A 26235-nucleotide genomic window follows, 5' to 3' on the forward strand; every position below is an offset into this window, starting at 1 on the left:
GTTCGCAAATTAGTAATGGAAACATTAAGTTGCCTCATTATTATCAGACATGTGATTCATAAAACATGGCTGAAGTATTTGGTCTAATGATACACAAAGCAAGAAAACATGTCATCTAAAAGAGAAGAAATAAACTGTATGGAGGAATTTGCAGTTGTGTAGAAATGCTGAATTTAGAAGGGAAAGAACCTGGGGTGACCACAAAGGCAGTAGGAATGAGAATTTTCTGTTTATACAGACCTGACCATGGGAGATAAAAATGTGAAAAAGGAGGCTAGCGCCGTTCTACTGTTTCATTAGGAAAGAAGAATGCAAACAGATAGACTGTTACTGGTAGATGAACAGCAAAGTTGTCTGAGTCCTGTGGCTCTGGAGAAAGAGTGACTGTACTTAGGTTCACATACATATAACTCACTTGAAGCCAAGAAACAGAAGAGAATACTTGTGTAAGCTTTTTTGGAGCTGCTTTAGGCCTTGGTGGCCAGGAAGCAAAAAAGCAGCATTGAATGTATTTAATGAGGATATCAGACTTCCAGTAATTTTTTGGTCACATATAGCAGGAATACAGTAACTGATTTTCAAAAACATTTTTGTCTGTAAATGTACGTTAATAACTTTTTAAAAGAGGAATAGTCTATTATACTAGACAGTCTCGTATAGTTAGAGAAAGTCAGGTAGCAGTTTGAGCATACAGGTTAGGTCTTGTTCAGTTACAATCTTGAACTCTTCTGGCTGGAATCACACTACTCTTACAAAGTGCAGTTATGCCTTGAATGCCTGATCTCTCTTTCATGTTGTTATTGCAAGCGATCACACTTCATGTATTTTTTTAGAAATGTACTTGTATTCTGAGAAGAGACAATAGAAAGGCTGGAAATTGTACGCTGAACTTCTCATCTTGGTCCTCGCTGTGAAGTCATACCATACAGTGTTGGCTGAAAATGCCAACATAAGTAGAAGTGCTTTTTCTGCGCCCTACTTTTATCTAGTTCCTGCCTTATCCTTGGTTGCCTTTCCCCTTTCTTCACTGTTGGTAGTTTTCTGAGGAGGACAGCATCTGGGTTCTGTCCGTGCAAGCACCTTTACATACAGTTACACTTGAGTAGTTTCACTGAGAGCAAGAGGATTAGCCCTTGCAAGAATCTGAATGGGAACGAAGTTGCAGAACAGGCTTCCTGCTCTCCATAGTCTCTATAGACCAGAACTTCATTTCTTCTTGTGGGGAAAAAAAAGCCCTTTTGCCCTTTTCCAGTGAGAAGCAGTATCTGCTGTTTTGCTCCACCATTGATTCCTTGGCTGGAGGCTGTAGTACCTTTATGCAGGCCACCACCCTCTTTGAAGATGGTAACCACCTTATCACCACTGTCTACAAGCCAGTAGACTTGTGCATTCCTCCCCTGCTATCCTATACAGGGAGGTCAGCTTTTTTCTGTATTTTGAAAGGAAATGTGTCTCTCAGGTCAAAGTCATTTCTCCTCAGGGACATTAGTGAGCGATTCTTTTCAGCTGGCCAGCTACTTATGACTTTTCCAGGACCCAGTTCAGGAGATCGCTTCTGAAGTCCAACTGCATGATTTCAAGTGCCAGACTAGCTCCTGAGACCTTCCATAATCGTTTTAAGTGTTGTTGGTTTAATTTCTGCCATAACTACCCACATTATTAGCATAAAAAAGGAAGAATGGGACACCCTTTTCCCAGCTTTTAATAGAGTAAGCTGTGCAAATAAAAGGAGGAGAAAGGCATGTATATAATTCAAAGTGACTGCTGAAGTATGTAGATACTAATTATGCTGTTCTGTCGTGTTTGCTGGGTGTGCCTCTTGCAGAGGTACTTCATAAGGACTGGCTGGGGACAGGCGTTTATGACAGTTGACCAAGAACGTGGGGGATGCCCCTTTATCATGCTGATAGCTGAAGTGGTTTCCATGGCAGTAGTCAAAATAGGAGACAGTGTCCTGGTGAGGTTGGCATACGAGACAGTTTCTATGGTGTTGGCTAAAAAAAGCAGGATACAGTTTTATTTGGGTGTCTGTGGTGTTTTTGAGAGGTACTTGTGAGGACTAGGACTGATGCTGCAGACAGGCAGATGATAGAGTCGCTCTGGCTCTTTCCACCGGTGGGGCTTAGGAGCAGGTTGAGGGTGTACAATGCAGAGGAGGCCCAGGGCAGCTGGCTGTACTTGGGTCAGGAGAGCACCGCTTTCTGTGGTGAGGGCCCCGGTCGGGGGGGCCTATCGAGGGCTAATGAGAACAGAGGCACTTTCTGGAGGAACGGCAGCGTGGAGTGTGATAGCGAACTCGGCCCTTCGGTGAGGGGGTCGAGCCTCCCTGTAGATTGGTCCAAGCTGGTGAGGGGCGCCTTGGGCAGGGTGAGGTACGAAGAGATGACGGAGGCCAGGGCTAGAAGAGAGGGCGGTGCTCAGATCAAGCGGGGTCACGGCTGAGATGAGGCGGGGTGAGGCTGGGGAGGGGGCGGCAGCAAGGCCCAGGGCCGCCGGCGGGGCGGGTGCTCCGAGCGAGCTCCCCGCCACCCTCCTCCCCCTGAGGGGAGGCTTGTGCGGACGGGGCGCGAGCCCGCGGCGGGCGGGGCGGGGGCGCGAGGAGGCGGGCAGGAGCCAATGGGGAGCGGCCGGCGCCGCTCGCCAATACTCGGTGGCGGGCGCTGAGGCGGGGGAGCGGCGGGGAGCGCGGCCAATGGGAGGCTGCGGCCGCGGTGCGCGCGGGCCCGGGGTGGGGAGGTCGAAGGAGGGCGCGGCGCGGCCAATGGAAGCGGTGCGCGCGCTCGGGCCTGGCGGGGAGGGCGCGGCGCGGCCAATGGGGAGCGGCGCGCGGCGCGCGCGCAGCCGAGGGCGGTGCTGTGCGGGGCGGGGGGGCTGCGCGCCGTAGGTAGGGGGCAGGGGCGCGGGCCCGCCCCTTCCTCGCCGCAGTGAGTAGTGAGCGGGCGGCCATGTTGTGCGGGGGGGAGGGGAGGAAGGAGTTGAGAGGAGACGGGAGAGACTCTCTCACACACACGGCACAAGATGGCCGGGGAAGCAGCCGCAGCTGCAGCCGGGCTCCCGGGCGCTTTCCCCGCCGCTGGGAGCGGGGAGGCCCGGCGAGCGCCCTGGGTGCCGGTCTCGGGGGCCAAGTCGGGCCCGTCACCCGGGGGGTTCCGGGGCGACGGAGGGCGGCGAGCCGGGCTGCCGCGCGGGGCTGCCGACGGGCGGAGGGCAATGGCGCCGGGCTCCGGAGCTCTGCCCGCGCCTCTCCCTCGCCGGGAGGGCGCGGGGCCGTCCTCCGCCGCGGGCAGGGCGAGGAGGGGAGCAGCGCCCCGTTCTCAGGGCCCCCGTTACCTGCCAACGGGCTGCTCTTCGCCGGGTAAGTGCTTGAGTCTCCTCGCTTCTCATTGTCCTTTGTCCTTGGGAGGAAAAACAAAATGTCCTTGGAGCCGGGAGGGGGAGGGGGCGCCTGCCTCTCCCTGCCCCCCCCCGCTGCTCCCTGAGGGGAGCCTTGGGGACCCCCGTTCGTCTCCGTGACCCCTTTTGGGTGAGTGGGGAGCCGTGCAGCTTGGGGGGGAGCGGCGGGAGAAGGGGTGCCGCAGAGGGAGCCCAGCTCGGCGACCGCCCCGGTGACACTCGTCGGCTCCTGGGCTGCAGAGCGCTCCCCCTCCCCCCTGCTCATGCAGCACCGAGGGGGCTCCGCACACCCCGTCCCCCAATGCAGCACGGAGGATGGGGGCAGCTGCAGGCTGGTTCCCCAATGCAGCAGTGAGGAGAGGGGGGGCTGCAGACCTGTTCCCCTCCAGCGCAGCATGGAAGGGGGGCATCTGCAAACCAGCTTATAACTCCAATGCAGCACTAAAGGGGGGGGGGAGAGGTGAAGACTGTACTACATCATCAGTTAAATGTTTAGACCCAAGCCCGTATCTGTTTAAAGAGCATTTGTTGCCCGTTGCTGCTCAGATGGGGATATGTTTTCGTAGTTTGTAAGAACAAAGACGCCATGTCCTTTTCTCTTAAAAATAAAACTTGGTGGTTTTTTCGTGGGGTGTTGGCTTTTAACTCTTTCTAAACCAGTAAGAAAAAACAGGCTGCGGATGAGACAGCTTAGTACTTTACTGAAACAATAGATAGACATTTACTACACTTGAAAAACAGCAGTTCAGGTGCAGAACTTTAAAGAAAACTTTTAAGAATTACGTACAATATGATTTTGCAATTAAAATGGCAATACAAAAACTTACAAGCTTAAAAAAACAAAACTCGGTCATGCCAAGTTTACAGTTTAAAGTTGGCAAAATACTACAGTTGTGATTTAGACGACACTACGAGAAGAAAAGGTAGTTACTTAAATATGAATTACGCGATAAGGAAACTGATGGGTTTGTGTGTGACATTAAAAGCTTTTAAAAAGCATTTATTGGGTGTCAGTTTTTAGTATTAAGTTTATGCATTTTTCTGGGAGCTTGCAGTCATTTCTGTTTACGTAGCATTTTTATCGTTGTTTCGATGGTTAATAATTTAGAAGTTGTACAACACCTATTGCAAGACTTTCTCAAAATGCAAGTTTAAATGGAATGCCTGATGTTTGTTTTGCGTTGGCTCACGTTCACCGATTACCAATTTAAGGGTAAAATTGTAATTCCAAACGTGTAAAAAGTCACTGTAGTAGAGCGAGAGGTAAATATTAAGAACTTTAGATTTAATTGGAGGTTATGTACAGCTACATCTGTTGGATTTATCTGGTGTACACTTGTACAGGATTATAAAACTCCGTGCAGGTTTTAAATATTGCGTTTGGAGGTAAATCTACATTTTCTGGTACTTCCTTTGCAAATACAAATCTGTCGTTACAACAATGAAAATTGGCTTTTTTTGGGAAATAGAAATACAAGTTTCAGCAACCATTGGAGTTCTATCAGCTTTATGCAAAGTGTTCGGTATCTTTATTTTAGCTTTGGATTATGGTGTTTTATAACCCCAGCAACAGTTCTGCAGTGTAGAACAGGTTCTGACATACACACTTGGCTGAAAAGAAAGTTCTAGCTTTAGGTGGGTGTCTGCTCTATTTTTCTTTTTTTAATATATTAGGGTATAATTTTTTAAATAGCTTTCACCTGTTCTTTCAACTACTGAAAATAAAATACCAGCTAAGTGTCTCTGAAAAGAAATTGCTCTTAATTAACGCATTTTTTTTAATGGTTCTCCATTTTTAAATATATAAGGTGTGGGAATTTTAATTTCTGTTTAGATATCGTTTAATGTAACATTAAAATGTTTTTTTAAATTACACACGTATTTACAGACTGATTCCAGAGTTCTTCTAGAGTATGAAATAGTAGTGATAAATATAACTGCTGCAAAATAAAATGTTAAGCCTTTTCACAAAAGGCGAGAAAAGTTGACTCGAGGTGGTGCAAATATGGTGTTCCTTGTGTTAAAGAGCATAGTTTGGGATCTGATTGAAGGTTGAAGAAGCTGAAGGTTTTAAAACTGTATTCTGAAGGGCAAAGAAGATACCTTTTTTGGGGATTTCAAGTAAATTATGACTTAATTCAGAGAAGCTGATGACAGAAGCCATTTTAAAATTACTTTGCTATCACTAGAGGTTTTATTTTATTTTGCATAGCCTTCTTCTAAAGACTTTAATGTGAAAAAAAGTACAGGGACTGAGAGGTTTTGTGTGATAAATTACTCTCTTAAGAAAAAGATCTTAAATTGGCTGGACTTTTGATCTTTAAGTCGTTCAAAATTAAAGTAATGGGAGACAGAAGAGGAGATTGCAGTTATTCATGCAAAAATATAGATCATGCATGTTTTATGTGAGTCACTCTTAATCTCCAGTGGTTTTTTTCAGCCAAGTATATACAGCCACCCGTACTTTTATTTTTAGAGTTCTAAAGATACAGTTACTGTTATAATAAGTTTTTCCTAACTTAATAATTACCTAAAGATAAATAAATTTCAAGCATCTGACTTGTTCTGCTCTTCTAAAGCAAAATGCTGAAAATTCCCATATTTTTTTTTTTTAGGTAGAATTCCATGAACAATACCTTATTTCCTGACTGGCTTCCAGAAGAATCGTTCATACCTTATTTTCTTAGGTAAGAGTGGTTATAACTTGTGGTAGTATGTTCATTTCCTAGTTATTTTTTGATCTTGGAATTTGCTTTTTTGCTACTGTGCACGGGGCGGGGGGGGAATTTTCATTTTTAAATTGGAGGGGACACATTTTATAAATTACCGACTTTTTAAAAGCCTTTTTTTGCAGATATCGGTAGACTGTCTTAAAATAATGTGATGTTTATGTCACTACTTCTGCATAAATTTTAGTTTACTAAGGCTATTTAACAAATGGGTTGTTATTTTTTTTATATACGTATACACATACATATGCATTGTATTTGGTGGGAAATGACAGTATTTTCATATGAACCCAGAAACTCCATATGTTCCATTTCACCAGGGAAACCGTGCATTGACCTTTAAAAATTGTAGTTTTTTTGTACTTAATGAGTTTGTAGCATTAATGCTTGGGGATATTGTAGAATTTGTATATGACAGTAATAACCATAGACTTCAGGTATTCATATAGAAGGAGATTTTTGGGGCCTGTTTCTCACTTTTGGAAAACTGAGTGCTAATGCTTGGCAAGGATAGAATGTTACGTTTTTGTACTGTAGGTCAAATTTTTATTAATCGTAAGACACCTTATGTGTTTTGAAAAAGTTTATATCAGTTGAGAACGTTAGAACTGTAGGTAAAATCTGTATGTACCTTTGTTTTCAGACAAACCTGGTTCTGTTTTTTTTTCTTTCAAGGCTATTACTGGATATTGTTCTTACTTCCAAAGATTCAGATGGCTGGTTGGGTAAAAGACCTTGAGCAAAGTTCTGTACTGTGCATACCAGGTATGTTATACTGTGTTGTGGGGTTTGTTTTTTTTAATTATCCTGGAAGTATTTTTTTTTAAGCAAAATAAACATTGAACATTTAATCTGCAATGTTTTACCTTGTTAAATTTTCTTTCAAGTTTTAGTGCATTTGAGAACTGTTAGTATGTACTAATTACAGTAATGTTAATGTCTCCTTACACATCGTCTAAGATTTTTATGGTCACTCATAAATAATACTTTTTTCAAGAATCTGAAATGACCATGTCAACACACTGTAAAATAAAGCTGTGCTTACGAGGATTGCCATCTCTACTCGGAACATTCAGTCTAATCAAACTTTAGAAATGCTTTTCCTTCAGTTCAAGGTATTGGTTCGTTAGCAAGTGACACTGATAAGCTTTTCCTTTCCAATAAATTGTTTTTATACAATAAACTTAGAAATGCTCTTTTCGGTGTAAATTTTACTCTAAAACCTAAACCTGCACTCAGTCGTTATGAAGTATCTTGCTGTCCTTCTTGCAGTATAAACAAATCAGTTTTCTAATGTTTATTATTTTTGTTTTACACTTTAAGGTTCTGCATTTAGAGACAGAGTAACGTGTTACATTTGAGTCATGCTTTCACCACTGTGTAATTAAAAGTTGGGGATCTTGTTTGCCTGTCTTAACTGGTTCCTTTTCACAGCTTACCATGCTAATGTACTTCAGTACATATTCAGGACCTCAAAGCGTAAGGCGTTGTCATGAAGATGTGTGTATCAGGATTCTCAAAAATACTCTTGATAATTTGTTTTTAAAAATTACCTAATTTATCACGATAGTGCGAGAATACAGATCTTATGAACCTCTACCTGAGTGCAGCTGTTCTCTTTGGCGTGGATGAAGGCTTCAGCCTGTTCATATAAGAGAAGTCACACACCAATTTTGCATAAGCTTTTTAAAAATGTCTCTTTAGGTTGTAATAAACCTTTATCTGCAATAAGTTACTGCTAATATGCAAGACAGAATTCAAATAATATTTGTAGATAATAGACATATACCATACACCACGGATGTCCTGCAACAAAATACAGCAAGGCTGTTAGGTATGTTCTAGAGCTTCATTGTGTAACTGTCTGATGTGAAGTTTGAGAATTAGAAGTTTGTGTTAGAAGTGATCTGGTACCTTGAGAAGAACAGCAGAACATATTTGAAATCCCATGTGAATTTTCAATCACTGGATATTGCACAGTATTACGATAAGGCAAGACTAGCCTAATTCACATAAAAGTCTGGTAGTAATGATGGGACTGAACTTGTCAAACTCAAGACTTGTATTCCTAATGTTAAATCCTTAAATGTCTAAAGCTGCAACTTTTAATTGACATGCTCTTAAAAAAAGAAAAATACAGTGCTCTAGAGCAGAGTCATCTTGACTGACCTGAGTGTTTTATGATGAATATGAAATTGAGCACTTTGATCTTAATGGTCTTACATATTTCCTATATCGTCACGATGCTCTTTGTGCTGAATAGATGTTATAATAAAAACAGTTTTAAATGTCCCTTGTAACTTTTGTGAGCTTGTTGGAGCTGCCTTTTCTTGTAAGAACAACATGTTTTCATCTAGCAAATGGCAGCTTGATCTTTAGGTTAGGTAGACCTCAGTAGGCTGGATGCACACTACTGGGGACTTGATGAAAGTTTTAAGTTCATGACCACCCTACAGCATACTAATGAGGATTGATGAGGTCAGAAGAATGTTCTCTGTTCAAGTCTTAATAACTCTTTCGATAGAGGAAGCTGTTCCTCTGTGGTGGTACAAAGCCATATTAAGTATTCTTATATATGGAAAAACATCGGTGTGGTGATGTATATCATCTTTGCCGAAACACTTTCTTAATTTATTCTGAGGAAGAATCTGATGTCAGTTAAATAGCTTTAGAGCGTCTGACCTCACCTCATACTGTAAAAAGAGATAGGCTTTCTTGATTCTTAGAGCTAGCAGTGCCACTCTTTTGGTGAAAGAGTCATGGACCTATGATGCAGGGCATGTTTTATGTGGCATAGGCCATACTGTACTTGTGACATTTCATTCTAAAATGTAAAAATAAATATAAGCCTTAACTATAAGACTACAAAAAAAAAGTAAATCCATCTTTATTTTTAAATAGGAGATGGATTTTTTTAATCACATTGGGGCTACAGCAATTACTGCGAGTAGTCTGATTAGAATATTTTTAGTTTGACATTTATTAAAGAAATTGAATGTTAAGTAGGAAATACAGGTGTTAATCTGAAAGGCTAATTTTTTTCAGCTGAAACTTGTATTTACTAGCTCTGTAGTTTGTGGCTCTTGGCATAAACCTTCAGCTTTTGTGACACATTCTATAGTTCAGGAGTGAATGTGTTGTGGATATTAAAATTCGAAAACTCAAACTGCAGTGGTTTATTTTATAATGGTGGAACAATGATCACTTGTGTGATCATATGAATGAAATGGAATACATTATTAATATCTTGGTGCTGTTTTTACAAAACTCATTGTTTGGTTCATTTGTTCACTTCAGAGTAGAGAAGTCTTGCTACTACTGAGTGATACCACCCTGACAAATTGTTAGATTCCTTTTGCAAAGTTTTGTGGAGGTCAGAAGGACATGCTCTGGTCGAGTCTCAGTAACTTTTTCAGTAGAGGAAGCTGTTCCTCTGTGGTGATATAAAGCCATGTTAAGTATCCTCATTAAAGTTTCTGTGAAATTACCATAACTGAGTGCTAACTCTAGAATTAAAGAAAACAGGAACTAACTTGAATGCAGATGATGTATGTTTAGCTGTGCTGTAAATTACTAAAAATGGCTGAGAGCTGCGAGTTGAAAATCTTTCATTCATTAACTTTACCTATTCTTTATATAATAAACCATAGTTTCTAAGTGGCTGTTTTTTGGGTGAAATGGTACATATAGGACAGAAGGAGGTTTAAAGGGCATAAGTAAACCTCTTTACCTAGTTCATGTCTTCACTTTGCATGACTGATAGATGCTTCGTGGATGATCAAAGTTTGGCAACCATGTTGTATTTCTTCTACGAAGTCCCCATCCACCATTTTAGAAGTACTTCGGTTTTGTGCTTCCATTTAATAGCAGCTCTTCAATGACATTTTAAATGCATGTTTTAAACCTGTATATTTCATGTTACTTTGGATATTCTGCATGTTTGTGCCAGTTCACTACTATAATTGTTTATCATTTCCCCTTTCTAAAGGGATTTTTTTTCCATATTAATTATTTCAAGTAAATTACATCAACAAAGAAGTTACAATTCTGTTCATCACAGCTTTCTTTCTACACATCTGAGTAGCTGTCAGTTTGAAGAGAATTTAGAAGACTGTAGAAAATTGTGTAGTATATCACTGAATAGGTTCATTAGTTTTTGCATATTTGAGGCTATATTCTAATACAAGTAGATTCCGTGACATCACGAGAGAAGCAGTTTGCTTGTACATGTTAGGTGGATAACTTGTATGTCTCATGATAGTGGATGACATCATGCAGTTGAAATTTACAGTAAAGAGCGGTTCATGCGTTGTTCTAGAGTTTTAGGACTTTAATCTTACTACTTCTGCCTAAGGTGATTTTGAGTCAACGTTTGTTCATGTGGATTGCCAATAAGCATTTTCAAAGTTGAGTTTTCAAATTTGGGCCTTGCCTATATACAGATAACTTATTCCATATTAGTGTGTTAAATAATTCTGCTGCATCTAGCTGATACCACCTCTTAGTAAAATTAGTATTTTAATTATTTTTATGTGAAGGGCAGATTGGTTAGTTTCAGCATACTTCCACTTGATGCCTGATTGATCTTTTTCAAAAATTTCAAAAAATTTTTTTTGTTGCTTTGTTTCTCAAGGTATTTGTGTACAGGACTGGGTCTGAGCTCCTTGGGTGGTTTGATAACAGGTTGCCTAGTGATACTTCGGGTTTTTTTTATAAAAATGTCGTTTTGTACCATATGCTGTGATCTGCTGGGAACGTTGGTGGGTGTTTTATTCATTTGAGGATAGGGCTTTTGCAATAGTCTTAGGCTAGTGCTCTGGTCTTCTAGACCCTTAAGGGGTATTTTTTATTTTTTAATTTTATTTTAATTCAAATGTTTAATATCATTTTCCCTACAGATATGTTGAGGAATTGATTTACTCACTGTAAGCAAAGTAACTGCTCTTGGTTGAAGCACTGGTAAGTTGTTACTCCTAGTAACATTTACTTTTTAGCTTTAAAAATACCCAACAAACACACGTGGCTATAATGTTTAACTTGCTGAAGTTTTTGGCTGAGTACATACTGAAGTTCCTTAAAGTGTGTCTGCGTGTGCATGTGTGTTTCTAGAAGTCTCAGTTAAAAGAACCACGGGAGCATCCTTGCTGGGCTCTTAGGAAATGAAGCTGTGCTTGGATAGTACTCTCAACCTGTCTTGCTAGAGAACAGCTTTCATATCTAATTGTAGTTCTTTGGTCTTCTGCTTATGTGATTTGACTCCATATTTCATTGAGAACTATTAAATCATAGACTGCTTGTTCAGAAGAGTTTGGTACACAAATGTCTTGTCTCTACAGGGAAGTACTACACACAATTTGGATAACAAATGGTGTGGAAATTATCATAGCAGGAAGAACTTGTCTTACAGGCATCTTGTGTTGTCCTTTTATGCTTCTGTCAGGATCAGTGAGGGTCTTTGAGCAGATAGTAACTGTCTTCTGTTCTATGATTGTTCTGTTTCTGTTCTTCATTCATAAAGCTTCAGCTTTGCAGAAAATGGTGTGCAGTGCTGATACAGGTTCCTGTATTAAACTGCTAGCTGATAGACTTCATTTAGGAATCATTCCCCATACAGACAAAATGCAAAATTGGCACGCTTGAGTAGAAAAATTGTTTCAGTTCTGTACTGGATGACTAGGGGGATAGGATTTTCTCCAGATTCCTTTACTAAAAGCAATATGGTCTTGATGACCTTTTGCTGTCTCTGGCACATTCTGTGACTCTCTTGGGAGTTGTTTCTGGAAAGACCCAAGTCCTTTTGTCTTTCTGTCTGTTTAAAATTCAGACTCCTTGATTCTACATTTTTAATTAGGACATCCATTGCATTTTGTGTACATAAATTAACTTTCTTTTCTAGTGGGAAGCTCTATTCCTGTAGAACCATGCTTCAGAATATATGCTTTTCTTTAAAAGAGACAGTTTCTTGGAGACAGTTCTTTCAGCATGACATGCTACCTGATGGAGTAATGCCTTCCCTAGACTGTAGACAGCTTGAGAAAACGTTGTTCCAAGATGCAAATACTCTCTCATTTCAGTGGATAGATGATAGTGATTTTTAACTGTCCGGTGGCTATGTATGTTAGCAGAGAGCTTCAGCAACCATGCTTACCTTGTCCAAACTGCCATCTGTGCTGCCTCAGGTGCTAGAACAGCAGCTACTCCCTGCTTGTACTCCAAAGTCCTGTGCTTTCTTCTCATCTACTCACATGATGGAGAGACTAATGTAGAGCTTTTGAAAGGAAAAAGGAGTATGTCGGGGTAAGGTGCAAACCTTGCTAGGCCACGTTATTGTGGCCTTGTGCTGCTTTTAGGTACGTTTCATTTTGAACAGATTTTATCACTGAGTTTTCAGTCCTGAAGCAAAACAGTAGAATTCACAAACTTTGAGGCATTTGGTTCTTACTGTGCATACATGTGCTCAGTTTTGATGATCTGTGAGCGTTTCATCTCTTCTGCTACTGTGTTCTGTAAGTTTTATGACTTCTGAAAGAACAAAGTATTAAGCTATTTTTCACACTGCAGGTATGTGTAGAACAGCATATTTCTTGCTATGTTAGAAGTAAACGTTACTCCTTCCAACTATTCCTCAAAACTCTTCCTGTGCTGTCCACTGTTGCCTTTTTTCTCCAATCACCTGCTATAATCTCTATAAACATGTGACTCATGTTCCATTTTTATATTAATCTTTGTTTCCTACATCTTTCTATGTGCATTTTTTCTGTTTTCTCTCATTGGATTGTAAATTAGCTGTTGTCAGACCTGGTTTCCTGAGCAGGAATTTGGCTTTTCAGTTGCACACTGAGTATTTCTTCCATCCATTCCTGTTTTATAAGCCTTACCTACAAGAAGGGGTGAATGTGAAAGTCTTAATTGGCTTAAAGAAACAGTTGTCTTCAAAAGAAGTTGCTTCAAAGTGCGTTTCTAAAAACATCCAAACGTATGAATCTTGAAAGATCTAGTATTACCCTCTCTGGTTAACACAGATAATATTTAGCTGAAGCACTGATTTTTAATTTTTTTTTTTAACAGAAGGGGAAAAATACTTGAAAACACCAGGAGCTTTATTGAAATTGGCACACTTTGCTTAATGCAATAAAAATTATTATTTAAAAATAATACCCACAAGAGTGCCTCTGTGAATAAAGTCACATCTTACCTGAAATTAATCTCTAAATTGAGAAACCGGGCAAACAGCCTTTCTTAACTAAAAATGTGATCTTACATGAGTAGTGCTTTTACTGCTGTGCTTACTGAACATCTAACAGTGGTAGAAGCAGACTTAGGACTGTCCAGAGTACTTAGTTACTTTTAAAGATTGGACAGAACATCATTATGGACTTTAGATGTCAATAAAGGGCACATCTGCTTTTTCCTCTAGAGTAAAAATTACCAGACATGTGTCTTTGAGAATAAAATCTTGTTTTAATGAACTTTGAAGTGTAGAACTTCAGGTTTGGTTTGCTCAGAACCTCATTCTGTCCATTCACCTCCCTCTGTTGGACTGAATTCCCTTTACTAGCAGTATGTCACCTTGATTTTAAGTTTAAGCCTCAGTGTGAGAGATTCCGCTGTGGAAAACTTTGTAAATGTATTGGTGTCTTATGCACTTGTGGTGCTGCATGGGTTTTTTACATGTTATTGGCCTTCAATCTCAGACTTAAGAAACCCAAGGTTTCAGTAGACATGAAATTGCTGAGGCTGTGGTTTTGGTCATAACAGATGTCTTTTATTGCTGTGGTCTCTTAATAGGTAGAACAACAAATAATTAATTACCAAAAACTGAGGAGAAAAACTTTGTAAACTCAGATGTTTCAAAACTGTTGCCTTAAACCTTTAGGCGTCCTTGTGAATGGTTTCCATCTGTTTGTACAGAGTGTCAATATGTTACCAGTGATTTGAAGGAAACTTTGAAGCTATTACCTGATTATCCAGGTGCCTTACTTATCATGACCAAAACATTGGGTTTGGAAACAAATACAGTAAATAGTAGATAATAAAGCTTGAAAAATGCGATGATGCCTAACTGATGTTACAGAGGGAATTAAATATTCATGTCATTTAGCAAAAAAAAGGGCTATTCAGTGGCTACCTTAAGTGTAGGATTGTTGCATATGTCTTAGTGGAGGAGTATATTTTTGCAACATTATTGAAACTTCTTAGTAAAATGTGCTTTAATTCACAAGTAAACAAATGCTGTAAAATCTTTTAAAGCAAATGTAGATTTCACTTGAAAAAGTGTACAGATTGCTATTAATATTTTGGCCATTACTGTGGTGTCTTTTTGATGTATGAATAACTTTTAGAACAAGGGCTGTTGTAGCATGTTCTTAATTATAATATATCATCAGTTCCGTTTACTGCTAATTATTCTACAAGGTCAAGAGAAGAGTTTGAAATGAATGTGGTGGGGTTACTTGCAAAGTTTTCGGTCAGCCAGACGTAGGTGAACCTAGTAGGAAAACTTGCCCTTAAATTGCTTTTGGCAGATCTCATTACTGTCTAAGGCAGAAGGCTAAGCCAACTGAAAAGGGCCTTTCAAGGTTGACTAATATGTAACTAAATTACATTTTTGAGAAGTGGGGAAAGCTGATGCCATAATTAATTTTCTTTAAGCTTCTTACAATTACTATAAAAATTATTTTAATGGTCTTATTTATGGGGTTTCCACTGTGCTCATGTTAGTACTTGCTAATATTTGATTGTGACAATAATGGACAACTTAGTGGTGGTTTATTTTTCATGTTTTGGTACCTCAGTCAAGGCATTAGCATTAAAAATTATTCAAAGTTTTAATTTATCTTCAATGCCTAGATGGCTTTTAAATTAGGCTAGTATACCAATAAGAACTAAAAAAAAAAACCTCAAACCAAAACAACCCCCAGAAAGTTTATTCGGTTTAGTGTGTGTAAAAATCTTTCAAAATATTTAATTCCTGTCTTAACTGAGGATGAGTTAAATGCTTGAAACAAGGAATTTCTGCAAATTTGAATGTTCAATTTCTGGTTCTGAAAAAGTGAAGATCCTGTGGTTGAATACTATTACAACTACACATGTTGCACAATGCAAAGTGAATTACCAGATCTGGCATTCCACTTCTATGTGCTGTACTTCTTTTCCATTGTATTTAAAACAGGGACGTCTATAGAGGGATATAAAATAGGACATATGGGCAGTTGTGAAAGTCAGACTGAGGCTTGTTGCACTGGTTCCATCGCTGTTTGTTTTGCTGTAACTGGTTATTTTGAAATGAGAGTGGGGAAACTGGAGTGATGAGACAGAGACCACTAGATGGCTCCACTGATTTTTGCTGTACTGTGGGTAGTTTCTGCATCACTTGTAAGAATCTGCCCAGGATTATCAGGGGAACAACATACTGGTGGAGTTGGCTTTCAGACTAAAATGAGGTTAAAGCTATATGCATTCAAAAGAATAAACTGACGTTGGAGTGTAGATACTCAAGATCATGAAGACATTTTAAAACAAAAAGTATGTCAGTCTGTTCTGCAGTTAGCATTGGTTTTAAAATGATGTTTTTAACACTTAGTAACTTCCTGTACTTGATTTTTGCATGTTAGGAGGAGGACTATTTTTTTTTAAGTACATGAGCTTATTTTTCTTGGAAGAAAATGTAAAGATGGGGACATTTGGTTTGTATTTATCCATGTGGAAGTCATTTGATCAGTTTGGTTTGTCACTGACCTGTGGGCTTGGTTGCTGTTATATGAAGAGTAAAGTTGGAATATGGATCAGGAGTAGTATGGTGGCTTTGCTAAAGGCAACTAGTGTAACTTGTTACCATTTTCATCTGACTTCTGACAACGTCCTTTCCCACCAGTAACTAAGCCAGTCATTTTGTTTGTTTATAAGTGTGTGTTTGCTGTTGCACTGTGTGTCTTTCATGAGCTGGAAAACTGGGTTAAGATGGTGGAATGTCTTGTCTCCAGTCACCATCTGTATATAGGAAACCAGTTTTCATGCCTATTACACTGGTTTTGATGGATCTATGCTTTGAAGAAAGGAGCATGGACAGTAGTTCAAAAATTTGTTTTATTATAATAAACTTGGTTTTCCACTGAGCAGTGTCAGCTTTAGTAGATGGGTCAGTCCAATAAATGATGGTTGCCAGAGCAAGTATCTCAGATTTCCCACTACTGACTTCTCTAGTGTTTTAACACTATGGAGAAATTTCAGATTGAATTTATAGAGCCTGAAAGGGTCCTTGAACTTCTAATCGTTCCTCCCGTACTTCTTTATAGTTTTCGTTGAAATTTATAATCTTGACTCCTGAACAGATGATTTGACATTGTTTGTTCATGATAAAAGTAGATGTTCTGGAATGTGTACTACGGAATGAAGCATTGGTTATATGTTTAAACTATCTTCAAGGTACAGTAGTTGAATGTCTTAGTTTAAAGATATGATCTGTATTCCAACAGCATCTTTCTTTTAATTTTCCATAAAGAATCCAATCAGATGAAGAGTGTCAAAAGGAGTCTACGAATGAGACACCAAGATGGCAGTTCCGCTGTTGATTGAGAGGTTGAGGAAATGGACTAATGCATGAGTGCTGTGATATGTCTGTCCAAGAAAAGGATGTTAAAACATGGACTCTCGTGTTATTAAACCAGAGAAGATCTGGGTTGTGATCATCCTGTCAAAATGGACTTTGCACTTGAATTAATCAGGGTACTGTATCAGTGACTATCCAATGATGGATCGGTTTGAGGACTGGGTGGCAAAATTTTACTCTCTGATTGTGTATGCATAACAGGCAAATTAATTTCGTAAGAGATCTGTTGCTACCCCTTTGGAGAAAATGTAATGTTTTTTTAAGTGACTTAATAAAAGGTTTTGGTTTCTTTCACACTTTGTGTTTGTCCTTTCTGGCTGAATTTTTTTTTAATTGTGTTGTTACTGAAGTGGGTTACGTTTTTGGTTGCTATTAAAGCAAGAAATACTTTAGCTGCTAAGCACTAAAGGCAAGGTAAAATTTTGTGCTATACTTGATTTAAAATGTGGTTTTCATTTGCAAATTATGGCATGACTTCCAATGAATTTTTATTCGCTGGTTTGTTCATTCAGGTGCTTAATGTTAGGGGTTTTTCAGTACTTGGCCTATTGTCAGGGTACTTCTGCTGAACTTTCTGAAGTTATTTTAAGATGGAATTGATACCAATTGAAGGCTGGGCAAATATGACAATAAAGGAGTGCTTGAATGTTTTGTGTAATGTTTTTAGGTATGCTTCTTTGGTTGTGTATGGGTACAGAAATTTTTCAACAGATTTCCTGGACAACATACTTCCTAAACAGTCTATTTTGTCTTAAAATTGTTCTGTACAAGTGTCCAATCTGCTTCACCGCTCTTTAATGTAGGCTTAGCTGCGTGATATGCTGCCATGTATTTGATGAGAAAAAATTTTGTTATTTTTGATATTGCTACAGATGACATGTTAAACTTTACAAATGAATTTTAAAATGGTTCTAATGTTCAAAAACCAATTTCCTTTCAAGTTTCTTGTGGATCAACTAGTTAAACTGTAGCCACCTTCTTATGTATGTTTCACTTGAAATTCATGGTTGTCTTTCTTTTGTGCTGGAGGGCCAAGATGACAAACCTGGTCCTGAGATAACCTAGGTGTTTTCTTTTAAAAACAAACAAAATACAAAACCAAACAAAACCCCACTGTGTGTGTTTAGCTATTTGACTTGCTCAGACTTCTTTGTAAACATCCATTTTTACCATGATGAATTGTTCATACCTGTTTAATCCAGCTATTTTGATGGTACATGCTCGCTTGCTCAAGTTTGGTTTTGCCACGTGTTACATAGTGGAGTTGGATACTGGGGCCAATCTAAAGGGATCCCCTTTCAGAGGAGTGGATTTCCTCTGGGTTGCCCAAAATTGATTGGAATGGTCTTGCATTGTGTTTTTTAGTTCTTGTAGTTTAGGTGCAAGGGGTCTTCTGTAAATAATCGGTAAACTGAGATTCTTTAAAATGGACTGTGGCAAGAGAGTGTACTTACTGAAACCTCTTGATGTGGAATGATGATAGGTTGTTGGAGGATGTGGATGGCAAGCATGTGGAGGAGTTGGTGGGCTCTCTTGGTTCTACTGGTAGAAGCCAGTGTTTTCAGGCTGTTGGGTTGCTGTGCCATGGATGTCCCCACAGAAGCCTAAACTAGCCCATTACCCCCTTCCCTCCCAGCATTCCCCCAATGTCTGATTTCACTGTCTTGTTGTGAAGCTTACAAATCTGCAAGATGTCCTTGCACTTTAAGGAGTCTGTTGCTTGTGGGAAGACAACTGTAGTCAAAATATAAGTATTTAGGGGATGCTAGGATCTCCTCCATTTCCTCTGTGATGCATCCTCTCAATACTAGGATGTTGTATTTGAGATGTTGCTTGATTTCCAGTTCTACAGCTCGGCTATTATACGCCTTTAAAATTCATCTGTTGTGTTAAAATCTGTTAACAAACTTTAATGGGTTAAGAATGTGGATTTGAAATAACCCTTTTAGTGGTGTCAGACTTATTGTATAGTAGTGCCTTCGCCTAACTGATGAAAATGGTGTAGCTGTTGGATTTTTGTTGTTGGGGAAAACCACTAGGGAGGCGCTGTCGAGCTGGAGGGGGTTATCAGCAATGCGGGGCTCTCTTAGGAGCGTGTGACGCTCTGGTCCCAAGCTTTGAGTGCAAGTGTTGGGTGACGAATGGTGGAGCTATTGTCTGGGGGTACTGCCACTGAATTGAAAAAAAGCTCCCCCTTGGGTGGGGTGAGCCCCAAGGTGGGCTGTTGCTGGCTGCATGGCTGTTAGCTCCACTTCCATTCTTTCAAAATGGCTTGTAACAGCAGCACTTCCTGTCCAGGGAGGAAGTAATTTTAGCCCAGGCACTGAAATATTTAGCAAATCTTTAAAACAAAAGGCACAAATTCCATTTCTTTCTGGTTTCAAAAGGGTGCCTGAGCCTTATGGGGTTAAGGTGCCCCTTCAGCTGGGGTAGTTGGAAGAAGCCAGGGCTGTGGGGGTAGCAGGCACCCTTTAGGTGGAGGCTATCTCTTTTTTTGGTAGAAATGAAGGGGTGGGTCTATGGTACATCACCTGAGTTGTGGGGTAAATGTAGAGAGTGTCAATCAAAGGCAGAGCTCAGAGCTGGGAAGGAGCTCTAGATGGCGGCTGTGCCTTAGAGAGAGCGCGCTCAGCTCCGTGCCTTCCCCAACACTTTACGCAACTTTCCCTAACTTTCGGGCAGCCTCAGGGGGCCCCCACAGCCCCTTGCCTCTCCTAGGCACTAATCGGGGGCTGAGCGGACCTTTTTCGGGCAGAAAAGCAGCTTTTGAGGGCTCCCTTTTCGTGCCTTGCTGGAAAGAAGAAGCCGTGGAGAGAGCCCAGGTCGTTGTTTTTCCAGCTTAGAAGCCATGGCGTACCTCCATTTTTGTGCGCTCTCCTAATGAGCTTTTTCCCCCGGACATTTTTGTACTAATTATTGCTTCTTTTGCTTTATCGGCAGCATATTTTTGGGATTAGAATATATATTTTTTTTTCGTTCTCTGGAATTTGTATTTTATCATTATAACTCTAAATATTTTGGATCTAATGTTTTTCCACTACCCGAAACTAATATCGACTTGGTCCTGGCGGCGGTGCATGGATCAGGTAGGTGAGCAATTAATAATAATAATTTTTAGATTTCTGCCGTTTTGAGTACTTTGATTTTTGACTGATTTGAGCTGTATTGGGATGACGCAATAAGATACAGAGATTATTTGCATCCAGTGTTACTTTGGGAAAGTTTGCAGGATGCTCCTCTACTGTGTTTATTCTCGGATTTTTCTTCTAAAAACGGTTATTCGTTTTAAATCTCCGTTTTGCCGTGTTGATCAGTGTTGTGTATTGTTATAACAATATCATTGCAGCGTCAGGACTTTGTTCCTGATAATGAAAGCCAGTGAAACGGACTGGGACCTTACCTTTCTTTCAACTTTTGACAGTAAATACCTGGGCACAGGACTTCAAAGCAAACAGACACCCCTGACCCCCTCTTAATATTTAAGAATAAAAAGATGATGAGAAATAAGGACAAAAGCCAAGGAGAGGAGGGTTCAGTCCACAGCAATGCATCGAGGTATGATCTATCAACTTTCTTTTTTTTTTTTTTGTAAAACCTGTGAATACCCTGTTTACTTTGACAGCCTTGGGTTACTGTCAGTACTTAATACAAAACATTTTACTGATTTTGTTTCCTTTTTAAGGAATGACCTTGAGATTGTTAGCATGCCACACCCTAATTTTTTTTGGTAGCAATTTCTGAAAGTTGTGTTGTGACTTAAGGGCCCATGTCATAGTCAAAAGGTACTGTACCTTTATTCAGGGGAGCCCTTTCCTCTGTATTAGGTTTTTTCAGCTTTTGAATTTCAGTTTTTAGGTTTTTTGTGCTGTGAAAAATGACCTTGTCGGTTTAGCCATTGCTGCATTGCACCATTTTACATACAAGGCAAATTTTTCTTTGAAGAATCTCAGAAGTCTAAACTTTAACTGAGGGCCATACAGAAGCCTGGTGTAGTAGTAAATTATAGTAAATAGACACAAGAAAAAGTTACATGAATGAAAAAAAGCTCATTTTAAAATATAAACTGGAAAGTGCCTGTTTGTCTGATACTCCTTACTTCAAATTTTATTTGAGCTTGTAGAACTTTGATACTGTTTAGGTATTTTAGAATATTTTTATACAATTTAACCAGACTTTCTCCTGCTGGTGATAGCATTTTGTATCATAAAATATGCACTGGGACTGTTAACAAGAGACTCCAAATGCTTTGCTTGTTTATTTAATGTATTTTTGCTCAGAGTGTTTTTATTTACTTTTCTTGAGTAATGAGATTCTTTACAGATTTTTATAAACTTAACCTTGATGTGGGAAAAATATGAAATACTGGAAATGTTTGTTTGCTAGAAATGCAGAAGTATAATTACTTAATTGCTAATTTTGTATTTAAAGGGTCGTCTTTTTCGAAAATTGGAAATGAAACTATATGCATTTTTGTTTTTTAATTTGTAAATACACTTGAGTTTTGCATTTTGTTAATTTTAATTGAACTGTGGCCTGTTTATTTTTTCTCTGGTGTTGTTTTCAGTAATTTTTAACCAACATGAATAAAAAAATTCTGAACTGTCTGTTGTATCACATGTGCTCTATGAGATGTTTGCAGGTGTTTGAATAGTATTCTTGATGTCCAGTATTTAACCTTCCTTTAAACACACAAACTTGAAATACTGTGGGAATATATATATATTATCAAATTACTGTAACCTTCTACCATAAACTTGGATGGTATTCTGGGTGTATTAAAATTGCAGTCAAATTTTAAATCCTAAAATGGATATGGGTAAGTTTGTTTAATTTGAAATTTTTATTAACTAAATTAGCCGCAGGGTCTGTTGAAGCATTACATACAGCACCTATACAGAGCTTTTATAATAATGCAGTCTAAAACCACATCAGACTTTCAAACTGTGCTGTCTTTATATTACTGTAAATACGGCACATAAAATATTGCTTAAAAAGATGATTTTTAAAAAAATTACTTATGATTCAGCTTATTTAAGTCTTTATGCTTTTTTAAAGTGCAGATTATCAGCAAGAGCAGTAATAGGTATAATTTGTTAAGGAAATATAAATTAAGGTATTTTATCAGTGTTAGCAAGATTATGCTAACTAGGAGATGAAATTGGAGACATCTAGCAGTAGTTCCACAGAAAGAGGACCTTTGGGTTTTTTGGCCTTAGGGGTATTATATTTGCATAGTGTCTCATGTGCTTTGGTGTTTTCATTGAAAGGTTATTTACCATAATTGATCAATTTACATATAACACCTGTTGTGTGAGGTTACCCTTCTCCCCTTTCACAATTTTTTTTCTCAAAATAAACTTGCTGTGGGTAACATCCACTCACCTGAAGTGTGGGAACAGTTGAGCACAGGATATTTGTAAGTGAGCCCTGTCGAGCTTTTTTCTGAGCTGTGAGTCAGCTGAATGTCGTAAAATGGGCTTTACTTCCTGAGGTTGAAGTTGTAGGGGAAATGATTTCTAGGAAGTAAAGCCACCACTTTGCTTTACTGTAGCCCAGAAATGCACCAATGTCTGCACTTCACTTGCTGCTGGCCAACTTTCTCCCCACTTGTGAGACCAGCTCCGCATCCATGGAAATAGGTGAAGTCCTGTTACATAAACCCTGGTGGGAGGCCTGGGTGATAGAGATGGGTGGAAAAGGTAGATATGGCTGGTGCCATTCACCTGGGCTGGAGGAGCAAAAATACAGGACTAGAGAATGGTGGTAAAGCAGAAGAAAATAAAATTCCTATACACCACTTTAGTGTCCTGACTGGGGAATATGTTTGGAATTGACTCCTACCTTTCCAGTCTTAAGAAAGCACAAAGGTATATGCAGAATAAACAAAAATACCTGACAGTTGTCCCAAAATAGGTGTTTATTTTTGGGAAGGGAAATGGTGTTAACTCTTTCAGTTTGTAAGCTGAGGGGTGTACCCTGTGCCTTTCTAGGTGAACAGCAATACCTGTCCTTTGTGTATTGACAGTAAATCTTCCCAAACTCGAAGCTGATTGATTTCATGCAACTTTTTCCACCCAGGATAAAAGTCGGGATGCTGCAGTTGCTAATAACCACCACCTGTGTATGTGGGACTTGCACTAAATAATTGAACAAAATCCTGGTGTGTTTTCTAGCATCTTCTATGCTGCATTTCTGAAAGGCAGTTGGTGTGAGAGGGTACATCCGTGGTGCAACCGTAATGTGAACTTCAGAGGTGAGAGGCAGGCTGAGGTCTACCTGAAGTGCAGGAGTGAGTTTTGTAGGGGATAGCAAGTAACAAGCGGTGGATACGTTGTTCCTCTCATTTCCCCCAGCCTGCATCTGTTGCAGTTGCTCTTGCACCTTCCAAATACCCCGATGTGAGAATGGTTTCTGCTACAGAAGCTGCAGGGCTGAACAAACCCTTGTATCTGTATCCAGCTCTTGGCTTCTCTAGCACTAAACCATCTTTTTTTTGGGGGGAAAAAAAAGGTTGTGGTGGGTTAGATTTCAGCCTGTTTTCCATTCAGGGAGCTGGAAGTCTGAAATGGCGGGTTTTTTGCTCAGCAGCCACCTTACAGAGGCAGAGTGCTCTGCAGTGTGTGCTGCAGCCTTCACAGAGCAGAACACCCTTGTTTTACGTGGCAGCCATTTTATGAACATGTAGTTACATACGAAAGAGGATTTAGGGGGGGGAGGAGGGAAATAAAGACGTTAAACAAAAATTGCCCTCCCTGGCTGCCGATGAGAGCAGAGGGCATCCCTTTCTCGTTTCGGTAGTGCTCGGGAAGCCCCGATTCCTCGTGAAAGGAGAGGGGAAGGCTGCACCGCCTGGCATTTTGGTGCGGGTCCAGTTCAGTCACAAAATGGCTGTTCCTTTGTGCCGCATAGCTGACAGACATACTGCATTGCACTGTGTGTACTCTAAAAACAGCAGGAAGTTGCTGGTGGGGAGTTCAAAGGCCATCTTGTGCTCGCTGGGGACGGCGATTGGCTGCGCTCGCTTGGTAACAGGCGGACGGCGGCTCGTGCGGAGGCAGAGCTGTGCCTGCGCGTGATGGCTGCGCATGCCGCACGGCCTCTCCCACGCCTGCCCCAGCATGCCAGCCCCGGGCTCGGCTGGGCTGTACTGGGCTGTACTGGGAGTGTGGCCGTGGAGTGCGTGGCCGCTGCTGCCTTCCCTCGCTTCCTCTCATCTGGCGGGCACAGGCTTTTTTTTTTTTTTTTTTTCCAATAGTGCAGGCTATTTTGAGAAGCAAGTGACTTGAAAAGGAACAGGGTTATTTTTGGTGCAGCTTTTTTTCCTTTTTCTTTTAGCTTCAAAAGGAATTGCAGAATATCGTAGTATTCCTGGAACATCTGGTCTTTTTTTATAGCGTTATGGCTTTCAGCATCCTTAAATCACTAAAACTCACTTGTGCTTTCAATGTGCATTTTTCAACTGATTTTCTTCAAGCTGAGTGGAAACATTAAACACATTTATTAAAATGCCTCTAACTATGGGTTTCAGCTTTTCATCCAGGCTGACGGGTTATTTTTTAGCTGTTGTGGCCATCGTGTATGTATGGAGTCTTTCAGATTCATTTACACTGCTGGATTCTTTAACAAGGACTTTTTTTTCCTGCTTTTTAAGCTTTAACCCTTTAGGAAACTGTCCGGAGGCTTTTTTGAAAAGGGAAAATGCTTGATCAGTGCAGGACACAAAAGGAATAATGTGCAAGGAATTCATATAAATAATGGTGTAATCTATGTGCAGCACAAAGGAGACTGTTCTTGTTTTGCTTTGTTACTTCTGTTTCACATTACCCTCTCGAAGGAAATGTCTCATCTAATTACGAATGCACAATTCTGAGACTTTCAGCTTCTCTTTGTTTCCTGTTTTGTGATTGCCAGGAATGGATACAATATATACAGTGCTATAAAAAAGGCTCATCAAGTGCAAGAAGCTACATTTAGCTGAAATATAATCTCTTCTGGATTGTTCTTTTTAGTTAAACATCTTAAGCTCATTAATCGAATTTTATGTATTCTCTAAATGCATGACTGTTTTGCTGAATAAAAATGGAAAAACAGGAATAAAGAGCTCACCTGGGTAATTCTGTAACCCTGCAAAAATGCTTCTGTGGCACACAGCATGTGCTGCTGCTGGGCCATTGCTATACTTATGTGCATGCACGCATGCTCCCACACCACTCCTGCCTAAATTTATTAGTGCCCTCAGCCAAGAGAAGTTGACGTGGCTGAGATTGTAGATTAGAGTCTGTTCCGTTTTCGGTTGGGTTGATGTTTCACCTGCTGTACTCTGAGGGCAACAGTTGCCCTTATCTGCACCTTCCCCCATTTCCTATATGAGCTGAAGCCAAACTCTCCCACGGCTCAGGGAGAAATAATGCTGTGTTGCAGTGCCACAGGGTCATACCCTGACTACTCGTAGGGGATGGCACTTTTGACAACACGGGATCTCACGTATGTGCCTTGGGAGCAGTGCGGCTGTCCGCATTTGGGCTACAATAATAACCACACTTGCATTTGGATTAAAACAAACATTTCCACTTAACTGTGTTAGTGCTTTGAGAGGGTTCAGAGGGAGGGCCAGGAAGGCAGTGATGTTTAATTTTTATCTCTCCAACTCAGTATAGAGAGAAACCAGTTCCTATCTTTGTTTTCATGTTTCACCCTTTGTCTCAGAAAGCTGTTCATACAATTAGCAGGTTACTCAGTTGCTAAGCCTGTCTCCGAGGAATTTTTATACTGGCATGTCTCTTTATTCACACTTACCACTGCTAGTTGTAAGGAGCAGATGAGGGTACCGGTGGCAGATGCAGTGAGACTGCCCACGTGGTTAAGTACGTGGGACTGAACTGAAGTTCCTGATGCCATGGCCTCGCTTCTTTTGAACTGAGATGGCTAAAGTAAACGTACTTTGGGAGGGTTTGGCAACTTATGCTGAAATTGCATCTTCTGATACATGACCTGGAGGTGTGTATATCCACTGTATCTTGTTTCGTGTTGCAGACAACAGTTCCAGCAGGAATTGCAATGTTAAGTTAGGCTGTTAAATTCTGAAGATGGAGAAGAGCTTCTAAATCTCCTGTTGCCCCTAGCTGAAATCCAGCTCAGGAAGGTGGTGATAATGGATGGAGAAGGATTCTGTTCTGCATTATCTCTTGTTGCCTTCAAGGAAAATAAATACAAACAGAACAGCACTGGGGGCGGGGAGGGGAGGGGATGGCCTGGATTACCATAAATAGATATATGCAGCCTTCTAGCAAAGGATGGGCTGTTCTACTGACATGGTGTCTTACATAAATTTTTCTGGTGTGTTTTTATTAGAAGACGTGTGCTGAAATGCCATTTGAAGATGGTCTTTCAACAGGTGGTGGTGTGCTTGTAAAGTCTGCCTTTATATCCTGTAAAGGATCCTTGAAATGAAAGCAAAAAAGACGAGATGAAAAATTTGCATCTCGTGACTTGCAATGAAGCTTT

At 40.2% G+C, this 26235-nt stretch overlaps 1 protein-coding gene and 1 long non-coding RNA gene across 2 annotated transcripts in view; both read left to right on the forward strand.

Annotated features, from left to right (window-relative positions):
* Positions 1-3316: 3316 nt before the first annotated feature.
* Positions 3317-17032, forward strand: LOC132317999 (uncharacterized). Its single transcript, XR_009484267.1, has 5 exons — positions 3317-3355; positions 6009-6080; positions 6798-6887; positions 11021-11081; positions 16624-17032. It is a non-coding gene; the product is annotated as an uncharacterized LOC132317999 (long non-coding RNA).
* Positions 17033-18237: 1205 nt separating this feature from the next.
* CHD2 (chromodomain helicase DNA binding protein 2) overlaps positions 18238-26235 on the forward strand; it is a 58752-nt gene continuing 50754 nt past the window's right edge. Inside the window, exon 1 of the mRNA XM_059824022.1 lies at positions 18238-20286. Within this exon, the coding sequence (XP_059680005.1) occupies positions 20225-20286 (62 nt within the window). The 5' untranslated portion in view covers positions 18238-20224. The remainder of the gene's footprint in view (positions 20287-26235) is intronic.

This window comes from Gavia stellata, chromosome 13, assembly GCF_030936135.1.
Source record: "Gavia stellata isolate bGavSte3 chromosome 13, bGavSte3.hap2, whole genome shotgun sequence".
NCBI classification, from domain to species: domain Eukaryota; kingdom Metazoa; phylum Chordata; class Aves; order Gaviiformes; family Gaviidae; genus Gavia; species Gavia stellata.